This window comes from Pseudonaja textilis, chromosome 15, assembly GCF_049901715.1.
Source record: "Pseudonaja textilis isolate UNSWEBS1 chromosome 15, rPseTex1.2, whole genome shotgun sequence".
NCBI lineage: Eukaryota > Metazoa > Chordata > Lepidosauria > Squamata > Elapidae > Pseudonaja > Pseudonaja textilis.
This window is the reverse complement of record NC_142004.1, coordinates 4,190,171-4,203,436: the sequence shown is the minus strand read 5'-3', so window position 1 is coordinate 4,203,436 and position 13,266 is coordinate 4,190,171. Positions and strand designations below refer to the sequence as shown.

General features: G+C 45.8%; 1 protein-coding gene across 4 annotated transcripts; it reads right to left on the bottom strand.

Annotated features, from left to right (window-relative positions):
* Positions 1 to 793: 793 nt before the first annotated feature.
* On the bottom strand, positions 794 to 13,254 carry SDSL (serine dehydratase like). 4 transcript variants are annotated; one of them, XM_026718684.2, is made up of 9 exons: positions 13,155 to 13,247; positions 11,995 to 12,095; positions 11,291 to 11,503; positions 9,983 to 10,022; positions 7,910 to 8,049; positions 7,169 to 7,257; positions 5,933 to 6,160; positions 5,210 to 5,334; positions 794 to 3,719 (listed from the first exon to the last, which is right to left on the bottom strand). In XM_026718684.2, the coding sequence occupies exons 3-9, from the start codon at positions 11,459 to 11,461 to the stop codon at positions 3,526 to 3,528; spliced, it is 987 nt and encodes a 328-aa protein (XP_026574469.1). In that variant the 5' UTR covers positions 11,462 to 11,503; positions 11,995 to 12,095; positions 13,155 to 13,247; the 3' UTR covers positions 794 to 3,525. The 4 variants fall into 4 exon arrangements, with proteins under 4 accessions (XP_026574469.1, XP_087769353.1, XP_087769354.1 ...); XM_087913227.1 differs by lacking the exon at positions 11,995 to 12,095 and having other exon boundaries at positions 2,651 to 3,719; positions 13,155 to 13,254; XM_087913228.1 differs by lacking the exon at positions 13,155 to 13,247 and having other exon boundaries at positions 2,651 to 3,719; positions 11,291 to 11,501; positions 11,995 to 12,076.
* Positions 13,255 to 13,266: the final 12 nt, after the last annotated feature.

Sequence of the window (13,266 nt, the reverse complement as noted above, 5' to 3'; positions counted from 1 at the left end):
AAAGAAAGAAAGAAAGAAAGAAAGAAAGAAAGAAAAATTGGGGGGGAAAGAAGACGACGCACCCCCAAAAAAGCAAATTGGAAATTTTTGGTTCGCTTTGCTTTCGTTTTTCTCCGGATTCGGACCCCAAAGGAAGGAAGGAAGGAGAAAGAAAGAAAGAAAGAAAGAAAGAAAGAAAGAAAGAAAGAAAGAAAGAAAGAAAGAAAGAAGATGAATTTCTGTGAATTAGGAGGCTGGTTTGATTGACAGAGTGAAGAGGGGAGGGGGGAGAAGAGCTGGAGTGGGTTGTTTTGGGTTTTTTTGGCTGGTCACGTGGCGCCCCCTGGTGGTCGGTGCTTGGAATGACACGCCAGACTTCTTCAAAGGCCCCTTCAAAAGACAGATTGGCGAGGGTGTTTTGGTTTTCTTTGGCTGGATTAATTAATTAATATTATTCTAATATTATTCTTTATTTTTATTGGGGAGGAAAGACGACGCCCCCACCCCCTGATGACCAATAACAGCAAATGTTTTAAAAAGAGAGAGAGAGAAAAGCAAATAATTTGAAGATGGTAAGGACCGTTTGCACCAAACTTTGCTGGGAGGCTGTTCGAGGATGTATTATAGGGTTTTTTTGCTCCTAGTTTCTTTATTTTGTATAAAGAAGAAACAAATAAAGTATGTTTTTGTGTTTATTTGATTATTTATTATATCCAGAATCTCCAGGGGCAGAACGAAATGAATGGGAAATGCATGCTGAATTGGTATAAGAAATGACAAAAATGGTCCTACCTAAATAATAACAAAAAAAATATTACATTTTTTAAAGCTGTTATTTCTCTGAAAAAATGCCTGGACTGAATACAAGAAGAAATGGAATCAAATCTTCAATATGGTCTCACACACCAGCCTAAAGGATTCAACTAACAATCTGTGGACTTCAACTCCCAGAATTCCCCAACCAGCCACAGGAGTTGAATTCTGGGAGTTGAAGTCCACAATTCTTAAAAGTTCCCATGGTTGGACAGACCCTCTGATGTAGGATGTCAGATGTAGCACCAGAATCTTGAATCAGATTTGGACAAATTCTGGCAGACACTGGAAATTTTTTTTCATCCTGGCTGGGGAATTCTGGGAGTCGAAGTCCACAATTCTTTAAGTTGCCATGGTTGGACAGACCCTCTAAAGTTAGGGGTGTTAAGAAAGTTCTAAATTGCTTTTCTCCTTGATTAGTTTCTACCTGTTGCTTCTTGTCCTGCCTGTGGGTGCTTTGGAGAATAACAGAGTTGCAAGGGGTCTTAGAGATCTTCTAGCCCAACCCTCTACTCAAGCAGGAGTCTAAACCATCCCAAACAAATGGCTGTCTGGTCTCTTTCTAAAAACCTCCAGTGATGGAGCATCCACAGCTTCTGAAGGCAAGCCATGAACTGGGGAATCTTTGCTGCTGTTGGGATCCTAAACCATCACATTTTCAAAAAAAAATATTCTAGGAAATTACGGGCCGCCTGAAGCTGCAGGAATGGAGCCAATAGCTGGATCGATCTCTCGAATCAAACACGACCAGTTCAAAAAGGAATTGCCAATCCCGGATTTCACTAATCCAGTCTTGGTCACCACACTATAAAAATATATATATGCTGAGACTCTAGAAAGAGGGCAGAGAAGAGCAACCAGGATGATGAGGGGATGATTGGAGGCTCAAACCTGCGATGAACGGTTGCAGGAACTGGGCCTGGCTGGTCTAGGGAAGAGAAGGACCAGGGGAGACAGGAGAGCAGTCTTCCAATATTTGAGGGGCTGCCACAGAGAGGAGGAGGGGGTCAAGCTATTTCCCAAGGCCAAACAAGGAATAATGGATGGAAACTGACCAAGGAGAGATTCAACCTGGAAATGAGGAGGAATTTTCTGACAGTGAGAACAATCAACCGATGGAACAGAAGTTGCCTTTGGAAGTTGTGGGAGCTTCATCCCTGGAGGCTTTCAAGAAGAAACTGGACTGCCATCTTTCAGAAATGGTGTGTAGGGTCTCCTGCTTGGGCAGGGGGTTGGACTAGATGACCTACAAGGTCCTTTCCAATTGTTAAACTGTAATCTGTTATCTAATCCAGCCCCAATGCAAATATTACACCTCCCTGCTTGGCCCCAAGGGTCCCTTTGTTGTTCTGAGCTCTGGGTGACGAATAAATGGGTGACGAATAAATTTAATACATACAGGTAGTTCTTGGGTTACATCATCCGAGCAAGTTCTCTTAAGCCCCCTTCCCCCCCCCCGCAAGCCAAAAGCTGTAGCAGCGACGGGAGAGAACTGTCATAATTAAAAATAATTATGACAATGATGCAGGCAGACAGTAGCAAATAAGTGAATCTAAGATGGCGGGCTTGCTAATTGCAGTGCAGGGTTGCCGTCAAAACAATGCGACTGTGGGTAAATATGGACGGGGGCGAAATAATAATCGTATGCAAACAATGCAGGAGTTAGCCCCGGGGGCGAGAGAGAAGGCGGGAGACGGAGCAGTTATTTAAAGAAATATAAATCAACATTGAAGTAAGCCTGCCGAAGAATGCTCCCGTAGAGGAGACGTTAAGAAGCAAGGCGGAAGTTTCCCCCACCCCTCCAATTATCCGTTTTACAATTGCCCTGTGCTATGGGCGATGAATAAATTTAATAAAATTTATGGGTGACGAATAAATTTAATACATACAGATGGTTCTTGAGTTACATCAGTTCATGTAGTGACTGAAGTTACGACGACACTGAAAGAAAGCAACTTAGGGCTGCTTTTCACACTTAACGGCCATCGTGGCATCAAACTTCAGATGCTTGGCCCCTGACTTGTGCTTAGGACAGTTGTACCGCTTGTCCCGCTTTGCCATGGCGAGGTTGGGTTCCCTTGTGGTCATAAGCCGAGGATGACCTGTACTCAGGAATGGACTGCTTGTGGGTGCACAGGGGAGAGTCCCCTAGCTAAGATTCTGTGCAGTTCGGAGAAACCCCCAAATTCCACTCCGGGCTGGCCCCGCCTACCCCCCCTCTGCCCCCCTCCCAGGAGTCCCCACCTGGCTCGTTTTGGATGCAGGTAAGTGCAGGTGGGCATGCGGAGGCTTGGAAGTTCAGGAAGGCCAAATTTGGGCCTGTTTTCAGCTTCCAAAGAGCCTCTGGAGCACGGGGGGAGGCCGTTTTCGTCCTCCAGGAGGCTCGAGAAAAGCCTTCGGAGGGCAAAAATGTGTTCAGGAGGCCGACTAGGCCACGCCCACCATGGCCACGCCCAGCCAGCAATTGGGCAGAGAACCCCTTGCTAAAAATTTTGGAGCCCACCCTTGTTGAGAATGCAATCCTACCTAGTGGCAGATATTTATCTCCTCAAGCAGCAAAGGAAAAAATAAATAAATCTGCTGTGAACTCCAGCTAGGCTTCAGGAAGGGCATCTGGCCAGTAAATGCTCAGCTCCATCCTGTTATCCCAATTTTTACCCCAAAATGGCTCTGATTAAGTATCTTATCTAGAGGAGTGGTTGAGAATCGTGTGTGCCTGTAAAACACGGGACTTCATTTCATGCCCAGGTGTTTCTTCATAGCTTGGAGACCCTGCAGGCTGATCCCACTCCCCCCGCAGACGACAATCACGATGGAATCCAGGCTCTCGCTGAGCCTGCCTTCTTTCTGCAGCTTCCGGAGGTTGCCCGAATACAAGAGAGCCAGCGAAGCGCCACAAGCGGGGTCCACCAAGATCCGTTCATCGTCTGAGAAAGAAACAAGAAGCCAGGCGCTCGATCAGGGAGTTGGAAGCGAAGGGCGTCCCTCAGGGTAGCATGTCAGGGCAGCCAATCAGAAAAGCCGAAAGAAAGGGTCCAACCAAGCCTGCAAGGGCAGCCAATCACAAGGTGGGAGGTCCGAATTCTAGGGCTTCCAAGATGGGTTTTCTGCCCGGTTGTCGAATTGTATGCCCTCTTTACAGAATAGAAGATAGAATAACAGAGTTGGAAGGGACCTTGGAGGTCTTCTAGTCCAACCCCATGATTGAGCAGGAAACCCCGTATCCGTGGTGGGATTCAAATGTTTGTACGACCGGTTCTGTGGGCGTGGCAGGGGAAGGATCCTGTAAAATCTCCAGAGGCAAAATATGGAGCGCAGGTGGTGCACAAAAAAGAAAGAAAAAAGGAAGAAGCCACGCCCACCTAGTCACATGGCCAAGCCCACCTGGCCACAAAACCGGTAGTAAAAATATTCACATCCCACCCCATGGTTTGGGACAATCCTGACCGGGATGATTGAGAATCTCCGTAGACATTCTGAATGAAGGCAATGACAAGCCATCATATACTCTCTTGCCCACCCAAAAATATCTCTCCATGAAGTCACCGGAAGTCACCCTTCAATTGAAGGAGACGACCTTGTATGAACAGATCAATGAAATATGAAATCTATATGAATAGATCTATGAAATAGGTGGTATCTAGCAAAGTCTGGACATGTTGATGGAGTCAACCACAGGAGGTGCCCAATGAATTATCTAGAGTTGATTGTCTCTCTTTGGGTCTCAAAACATCCACCTGTTCTGAACTCAGCTTCCTCCCAAAGCACCAAGCAGACTCTTTGTCCCGGCAAAACCCCTTTTATTAAACAAAGGTGAATTTCTTAGCATTCACATTCAGCCAAAGGCCTGGCCAACAGTCTTTCAAGGGTGTAATGAAGAGCCCAGACCTCATGTACCTTGGAGAGCGGCCAAGTAAATATTTCCAAATGCAGTGCTGACAAGGAAGGGCTCGGCACAGCGTCTCTGTGATGCACAGACAGATCTTCACTTTGCTGCAACGAACGAATTGTTTCCTGCAAAAGCCCCCTCTCCTTTTGCTCCTCTTTTAATCCCTATGGGAGGGGCCATTCACCATAGCCCTGAGCCTTTACTCCCAAGTCGACCCTTGTTCCTTAGCTGGTCCCTTCTTCTGGCAGCTCTGCGCATGCGCACACTAGGAACAGGCTCCAGCTTTTCTTCTGCCCCACTGATCTCTGATTTCAAAGGCAGCTGATAATTGCCAGCCTGCCCTGGCCCCCATCTCTGTCTCTGACGCAGAGCCCTCGTCCGAGCCTTCCTCACCCTCCACGACTGGCCTAGGTTCCTCCCCGACCTCCTCACTGCCCGACTCTTCTGCCAGCTCCACCAGCCACTGCCGGGCCACACCACCACCCAACCTCCTAGCCCCATCTCTCAGAGCCAACCTCCCGTACTCACCCAGAAATTGCTCTACAGCTTTCACAGCTTCCACATCCTCCAGAACATGAGAGATGATTGGGCATTCGTTGGTACAATCTAAGGCCCTCTGGGCCACCGTTTTAGCCCCAAGGCACCTGGCCACGCTGCAGAATGATAAGCAAAAGAAAGCAAGAAAGTTCGACTGCAAAGTTCAAAGCAAGGGTGGAATTCCCCCACGGTTTCTTCAAGTGTCTATTTCACTATTTTCCCTTCCCTCATGTCACAATTCAAGTTCACAGTTTGGAATGATAAGAATGCAAAATCCCTGAATGATCCACCACAGAAGCCAAGAAGGAAAGAGAATGGGTTGGAGCTCCCATGTGGATAATACAACAGAGCGATGCTGGCTGAGGGATTCTGGGAGTTGAAGTCCACAAGTCTTAAAGTTGCCAAGTGTAAGGAGCCCTGCAACAGAGGCACCCCAAATGGAGATCTCACCTCACAATCAGGAGGCTGTGATTTCAATCCTAGGAAGGAGCAAAGGAAGGAAGGAAGGAAGGAGAGAAAGGGAAGGGAAGAGAGGGTGGGAGGAAAAGTGAAAGGAAGGAAGGAAGGAAGGAAGGAGAGAAAGAGAAGGGAAAGAAGGGAGGAAGGGAGGAAAAGTGAAAGGAAGGAAGGAAGGAAGGAAGGAATGAAGGAAGGAAGGAAGGAAGAATTCTTCTACCATCTTGCAGTGAAGTTCAGCCCCAGACCAGAACATACCTGGTGATATCAGGCAAAGTGACCAGCAGACCAGCCTGGATGGCTGCATTAAAACTTTCAGCTCCTCTGGTCTCCACAGCAATGATGGGAACATCTGACCAGCCCACTTCCTGCAAACCGGAGACCACTCCGGCGAGAAGACCACCGCCTCCCACCGACAGCACCACAGCTCCTGGTTTGGTCCTTAGGGACCCCTTCAGCTCCTTGACAATGCTGCTGTGTCCTTCCCTGAAAGGAGAACAAACCCCCCAAGTCCTTGAAGGAGCTCCCCATAGTTGCATTGGGGGCAAAAGGTGTGCTCCTGGCTAAGGGTGGAGCAGACGACATCCCTAAATCCTATTTATTTATTTATTAGATTTTTATCCTGCCCGTGTTTACAAGCTGACAAACATACCTAGTACCAATTCAACTTACTGTCAACTCATAAAACATTCCTATGCCTGTTTTTAGTAGTTGCCATTAAAAAAAAAGAGAGAGGGGAGGAAGGAAATCTGGAAGAAGAGTTGAAAGTGAAAGTACATTCCTACTCTTCTCTTTAAAAGATTGTAACTAAACTACCGGAGCTTTTGCCTGGGAAAATATTTAATTGGGGAATGTGATTGATGACAGCCTGTGAGCGGACTTAATTGGAGAATCTGATTTATGACACACAAAGGGGGACGGGGGAACAGGGTCACAGGGGACTGTAAATCACGTATGCCAGAGTTGGCTTCATACAGGGCAGGGTCAGCATGTTGCCTCTAATGAATCCTTTTAAGCTTTTTGAAGTTTGGCTCGAGAATCACGATTTAATTAGGGCGATTGCTAGAATCCCAACACTTTCTACAGATTGTTTAGCAATGGTTCGAATTTACAACGGCGTTGAACAAAAGTTGACATGACCATTTTCCACACTTACGACTATTGCAGCATCCCCATGGTCGCATGACCAACATTTAGAAAATTTGGCCACTGACTCAGATTTATGACGGTCGCATTGTCCTGGGGTCACATGATCTCCTTTTGCGACCTTCTGGCAAAGAAGTGGGGAAACCAGATTCACATAACTACCATGTTACTAACTTAAGAACTGCAGCGATTCACTTAACAACGGTGGCAAGGAAGGTCATCATGCAGGCCGCTTAGCAAACGTCTTGCTTAGCAACAGAAATGTTGGGCTCAATTGTAGTTGTAAGTCAAGGATTACTTTTCTCCTCGAAAAGATGAAGGATGGCCATCTTGGCATAGGTTTCTTACCATACTAGGGGATGATCAAAAGGATGGATATTGACCCAACCATCAGTCTCAGCTAGTGCCATCGCTCGATCGTTAGCATCATCCCAGACCTGCCAGGAATGAGAAACAGGGAAAACTTGAATGTTGTAGAAAGCAGCATTCAAATCATGGCAGTCCCTAAATCGCGTGTCCAACTACCAAGAAGAAACTTTGATTCTGCTGCTTCATATAAGGTAGGACTCAGCATCTTGATCTCAGCTTTACCAAGGGTTAGAAATTCTCTCTCTGTGTGTATATGTGTGTGTGTGTGTGTGTGAATGATATATATATATATATATATATATATATATATATATATATATATATATATATATATATATATATATATATATATATAAACCACAGATCAAACAAAGTGTACAGTCACCATGTGCTTTACTGCTTAACTGTTTTAACTGTAACAAGAAAGAGGAAACTGTACTTAGGACAATAGAGTATAGATTCAAACTTGTAAACACTGCCATCTACTGGCTGAATACTACTCCTTGTTGTGGCAGAAAAATACATCCCAACGTCAAGCCGTACTGCAAGGACCAGACAGGAAACATGACCAGATAAGCTAAATCTACTTTACTTTAAAAAGGTAAAGGTTTCCCTGTCAGTCATGTCCAACTCAAGGGCGTGGTGCTCATCTCCGTTTCTTAGCCAAGGGAGCTGAAACTGTTCCTTAATTCTGGAGTATTTTAATTTCCTTATTTTTACCTTCCCAAAAATTTCCACATTCGCTCCGTACTGCTCGAGCCTTTTTATCATTGACTCTGTGGTCCCGCGGGGCACAACGATTGTCGCGGGCATCCTCAGTTCCCTGGCTGCATAGGCTGCAGCCAAACCAGCATTTCCGCCTAAAAGGTTTTGCAGGAGGAGAAGGAGGAAGAGAGAAGATTGCTTTCTATGGGAATCTCAAAGGGGCTTTATCAAGAGGGCAACTGGACTTTTTTGTTTTGTTTCCCCTTGAAGAGGTTTCGCTCCTCATCCAAGAGGCTTCCTCAGTTCTCATGGAATGCTTCGGAGGCGGGGTGGTGGTGGAGGGGTTTACAGGTAATCTTTGACTTACAACAGTTTGTTTTGTGACCATTCGAAGTTACAACCGCACGGAAAAAAATGAGTTATGACTGTTTTTCATACTTAAGACCATTGCAGCATCCTCACGCGATCAAATTCTGAGAGCCAGTGAGGCCGTTTGGGGGGTTCATCTGTGCCCTCAGGGTCACCTGAATCAGAGTGCAACTGGGTGCGGGGCCTTCTTGGAACTGCCGAAAGGACTGTTGTAAACAGGAGATAGGGGGTGTTCTATCCTTCCCCCTTTGTTGGGAGACAGCTGTTCAGTTTTGACACAGATGGCCTCTTTTACCCTTCTTACAAACCAGGGATCGTCTCTGTCCAGAATGTGGACTTTGCTATCTTCAAAAGAGTAACCTTTGTGTTTTAAATGCAGATGGAGCGACTGTTGAATCTTGTCCTGGTGGGTTTGTTTCCCTATGCTGTGTCATGCAAATATGATGTGATTGTTTTGTTTTTCCAGTATATACATGTACATATACATATATTCCCCAATCTCTCGCTCTCTCTCCCTCCCTCCCTCTTTCTCTCTCTCCTATCTATCTATTTTTCTGTCTGTCTGTCTCTCTATCTCTAATCTCTATCTCTCTATCTCTAATCCTATCTATCTATCTATCTATCTATCTATCTATTTATCTATCTATCTATCTATATCTCTATCTATCTATCAATCAATCTATCTATCTATCTATCTATCTATCTTTATCTATCTTATTATCTATCTGTCTGTCTATCTCTAATTCTTTCTATCTCTATGTCTAATCCTATCTATCTATATCCATCTATCTCTATCTATCTCTATATTTATCTATCTATCTATCTCTATGTCTGTCTGTCTGTCTATCTCTAATCCTATCTATCTATATCTCTAATCTTATCTATCTTTAATCCTATCTATATATCTCTATCTCTAATCAATCTATCTATCTATCTATCTATCTATCTATCTATCTATCTATCATCTATCTATCTATCTCTGTCTATCTCTAATCCTATCTATCTATATCTCTAATCCTATCTATCTATCTATCTATCTATCTATCTATCTATCTATCTATCTATCTATCTGTCTATCTCTAATCCTATCTATCTCTATCATCTTTTTTTTGGCTATAGCTGCTAAGCAAATCACTGTAGTTGTTCAGTGAACCTGGCTTCCCCATTGAATGTGAAGGTCGCAAAATGGGACCAGGTGACCCTGGGACCCTGCAACCATCATAAAGGAGACTTTATAGAAGAGACTGGACTGCCATTTGTCAGAAATGGTGTAGGGTCTCCCGCTTGGGCGGAGGGTTGGACTAGATGACCTATGAGTCCCTTCCAACTCTGATGATCTGTTAACATGACATCTGAGTAGCAGAGGAAATAGGATGTGACTAAGGAAATGTGAGTCAACCAAGGGGATGCTGTAACAGTTGTAAGTGTGAAAAATGGTCACAAGTCCTTTTTTTCAGTGCCTTGTGACTTCAAACGGTCACTGAGCAAACTCTTGTAAGATGGGGACCACCTATGCGCCCAAGACAAGGCTATAAGTTAATTATAGTATCTTTCATGTTTACGCGAAACATGCGCATTTCACAATAATATTTGGAGCGAGGCTGCCATTGTGTACACGCCAGAAGGTTTAAGACTGGAAAGCAATCTGCAGGTCAATGCCATCCAGCGGTTTCTGTTGCAGATGTGCAGAAAGGCCAGGGAAACAGAGCAGCTGTTTACCTGAGGAGCAGACCAGATGTCGACAGCCCTTCTTAGCCATCTGAAATTGGGGGGAAAAAAAACAGATTTTTGTTGTTTTTCTTCGTTTCCCTCTATCATTTCCACTTGTCCTTGAAAAAACCAAGAAGGGCTTTTGTATTCAGCCGGTTTGGACTGGTTTTGCAGAACCGGTAGCGGAAATTTTGAGTCATTTGGAGAACCGGCCAATACCGCCTCTGACTGGCCCCGCCCCATCTGTTCTCCGCTCCGAAGTCCCAGCTGATTGGCTGGGTCTCCTTTGGTTGCCCTGAAAAGGAGAACGGAGCTGGAAAGCAGGTTAGTGGAGTTGGGAGGGAATGGGGATTTTGCAGTAACCTTCCCCTGCCATGCCCACCAAACCCCGCCCACACCACACCCACAGGACACCATGCCCACCAAGCCATGCCCACAGCTGATCATCTGAGTCTTTTTTGGTTGCTCTGCACAGGAGAACGGAGCTGGAAAGCAGGTTAGTTGGGTGGGGAGAGAATGGGGATTTTGCAGTAACCTTCCCCTGCCACGCCCACCAAACCACGCCCACAGAACCGGTAGTAAACAAAATTCAATCCTACCACTGGTGCCAACCAAACCCAGAATTGACTTCGCTCCTGTGCTGTGGTTCTTCCAGAGATCCCAGGTGCCTCTCACCAGCATGCAGGTGAGACTCTCCCAATTCCTCTCACCCCTCCCCTCTCTCTCCATTGAAAAAAAAAGGTACAGGTTCCCCGCACACCTACGTGCTAGTCGTTTCCGGCTCTAGGGGGCAGTACTCACCTCCGTGACAAAGCCGAAGAGCCAGCGCTGTCCGAAGACATCTCCATGGTCATGTGGCTGGCCAAAGGCGCACGGACCGCTTTTACCTTCCCACCAAAGTGGTCTCTATTTTCCTACTTGCATTTTTTTTTTTACGTGCTTTCGAACTGCTAGGCTGACAGAAGCTGGGACAAGGAACGGGAGCTCACTCTGTGACGCGGCGCTAGGGATTCGAACCGCCGAACTGCCAATCTTTCTGATTGACAAGCTCAGCGTCTTAGCCACCGATCCACTGCATCCCAAGTGGGGTTAAAAAAGGCACCCCCCCAAAAAAAAACCAGTGATGCAGTGACAGGTCTGCAAAGAGACTAGAACATATGTTTCTAAACCCAGGTTTCCTGGAGGCCGAAGGAGGGTCTGAAATTGTCAATGGCAGCCAGTTTGCAAATATGCAAATCTACCCAGGTGGCATCTAAGTTGCAACAAGTCAACGGGGACATTCCCGTAAGACTTACCTGTCCCGCCTCAGCCACTCACCTGTTGGCAAAAGTAGCCAATGCCTCGGATTTTAAAGGAACCGCTTGGCTGGGCATTCTCCAATTTCATGTAGACTTTGGTTCCAGCTGCTTGTGAAAGAGCCACACTTTCCAGTAAAGGCGTCTCAATGTGGAAGGGTCTTTCGAAACCCACATCGGGCAGCGTCTCCATTTGGGGTGGGGGGCAATAGAAACTTCCTAAGACGTATTAACTCTATGGGAGAAAAAAAAATTCTGGGAGATCAGGCCCAGGGTTGAACAAAACTCAACTCTGCATTCTTTGGGATGAATGCTTCATTCACGGTTAGTGATTTATCTCTTCTTTTTTTATCGTCTACCTCTAAAGTTGTGCACGATAATATAACATATCGTGTGCAAATGTATCGTACAATGGCGTGTCGTGTTTTATTCCTTTGCTATTGGTACATTTACATTTTCAATCCCCCACCCCTTTTATTGAGGCACCCAGAGCAAGTTTGGCAGCAAATAAATTTAGCAAATGAAATAAAATAAATGAGGATCAAACTTCAAAACTCAAACCGCCTTCAATCTCAAAGGTCTCTATTCGGAGTGGTTAGAGTTGTTATTATAGCAATAGCCCTTAGACTTATATACCGCTTCACGGTGCTTTTACAGCCCCCTCTAAGCGTTTTTCAGACTCAGCCTCTTGCAAACCCCAACAATCTGGGTCCTCATTTTACCCACCTTGGAAGGACGGAAGGCTGAGTCGACCTTGAGTCAGTCAGGATATCTTATTGTTATTGTATTGTTATGAAGGCAGAAAAGAATTGGTGTGGGGGAGAATTCTGGAAGGAAAGTGGGAAGAAAGAAGGAAAGGGGGAGGGAGTGCAGGAGAGAGGTAGCGAGGGAGGGAGGGAGGGAGGAAAGAAGGAAGGAAAGGAAGGAAGGAAGGAAAGGGGGGAGGAGGAAGGAAAGAAGGAAGGAAAGGAAATGGAGGAAGGAAGGAAGGAAGGAAAGGAAAGAAGGGAGCGAGGAAAGGAAGGAAGGAAGGAGGAAAAGAAAGGAAAGGAGAGAGGGAGGAAGGAAAAGAAGGAAGGGAAGGAGGAAGGAAGGGAAGGGAAGGAAAGGAAAGGAAAAAGGGAAGGAAGAAGGGAAGGGAGGGAGGAAGGAAAAGAAAGAAGGGAGGAAAGGAAGGAAATGAAAAGAAAGGAGGGAGGGGGAGGGAGGAAGGAAGGAAAGGAAGGAAGGAAAGGAGGAAGGAAGGAAAGGAAAGGAAAGGAAAGGAAAGGAAAGGAAGGAAGAAGGGAAGGAAAGGAGGGAGGAAGGAAAGCAAAGAAGGGAGCAAAGGAGGGAGGGAGGAAGGAAAGGAAGGAAGAAAGGAAAGGAAAGGAAAGGAAAGGAAAGGAAAGGAAAGGAAAGGAAAGGAGGGAGGAAGTAAGGCAGTAAGGAAGGTGGGGGGGGAAATGTCCAAATCAATTCTAGTTCCACGAAAGTAAAAAAAGATCTCAGAAAAGCAATTATCCCTGCTTAGAATTTTTGACCCCGCTTTGGGAATTATAATACTCAAATCTGCATTCAGGTCACATTTTCTAACTTTTTTAGTGATACATTCACACCATTTCCTAATTTTTGACGTTTTTCTAACCATTTTTTTTTTTTAAAACCATGCCTCTAAAGAACAGCCTTTTACTGGCTCCACCTGGAAAGGCAAGGAAGGAAAATGGAAGGGCCTGGGTGGAAGGTGGGGGGGAGGAGGAGGAGATGTGGGGGGGGGGAAAGCCCCCCACCACCAACCAAGAAATCAAACTCCAGCCCATACCCCCCCTCCCCAAAAAGAAACCCCTTTCCCATCATCCACTACCGGGACCCTCGCTGGGTTTTCGGAACTTTTCCAGCAACCTTACCTCGTTTCTCAACCCGAGTTGTTTGTCTCTCTCTCTCTCTCTCCTCCTCCTCCTCGGATGAAGACTCTGAACGGCTGGGCAAAGTTTAGGAATGGAGGAGGGAATCGGAAAA

What these genes read in the sequence shown, in the direction of transcription:
- SDSL (XM_087913227.1), bottom strand. Translation starts at nt 11,461, where the DNA reads ATGGAGACGCTGCCCGATGTGGGTTTCGAAAGACCCTTCCACATTGAG. An exon ending in TTGGCTACTTTTGCCAACAG is followed by an intron (nt 10,023 to 11,290) that starts GTGAGTGGCTGA and finishes CCCCAATTTCAG; the next exon opens with ATGGCTAAGAAGGGCTGTCG. An exon ending in ACATCTGGTCTGCTCCTCAG is followed by an intron (nt 8,050 to 9,982) that starts GTAAACAGCTGC and finishes AAAACCTTTTAG; the next exon opens with GCGGAAATGCTGGTTTGGCT.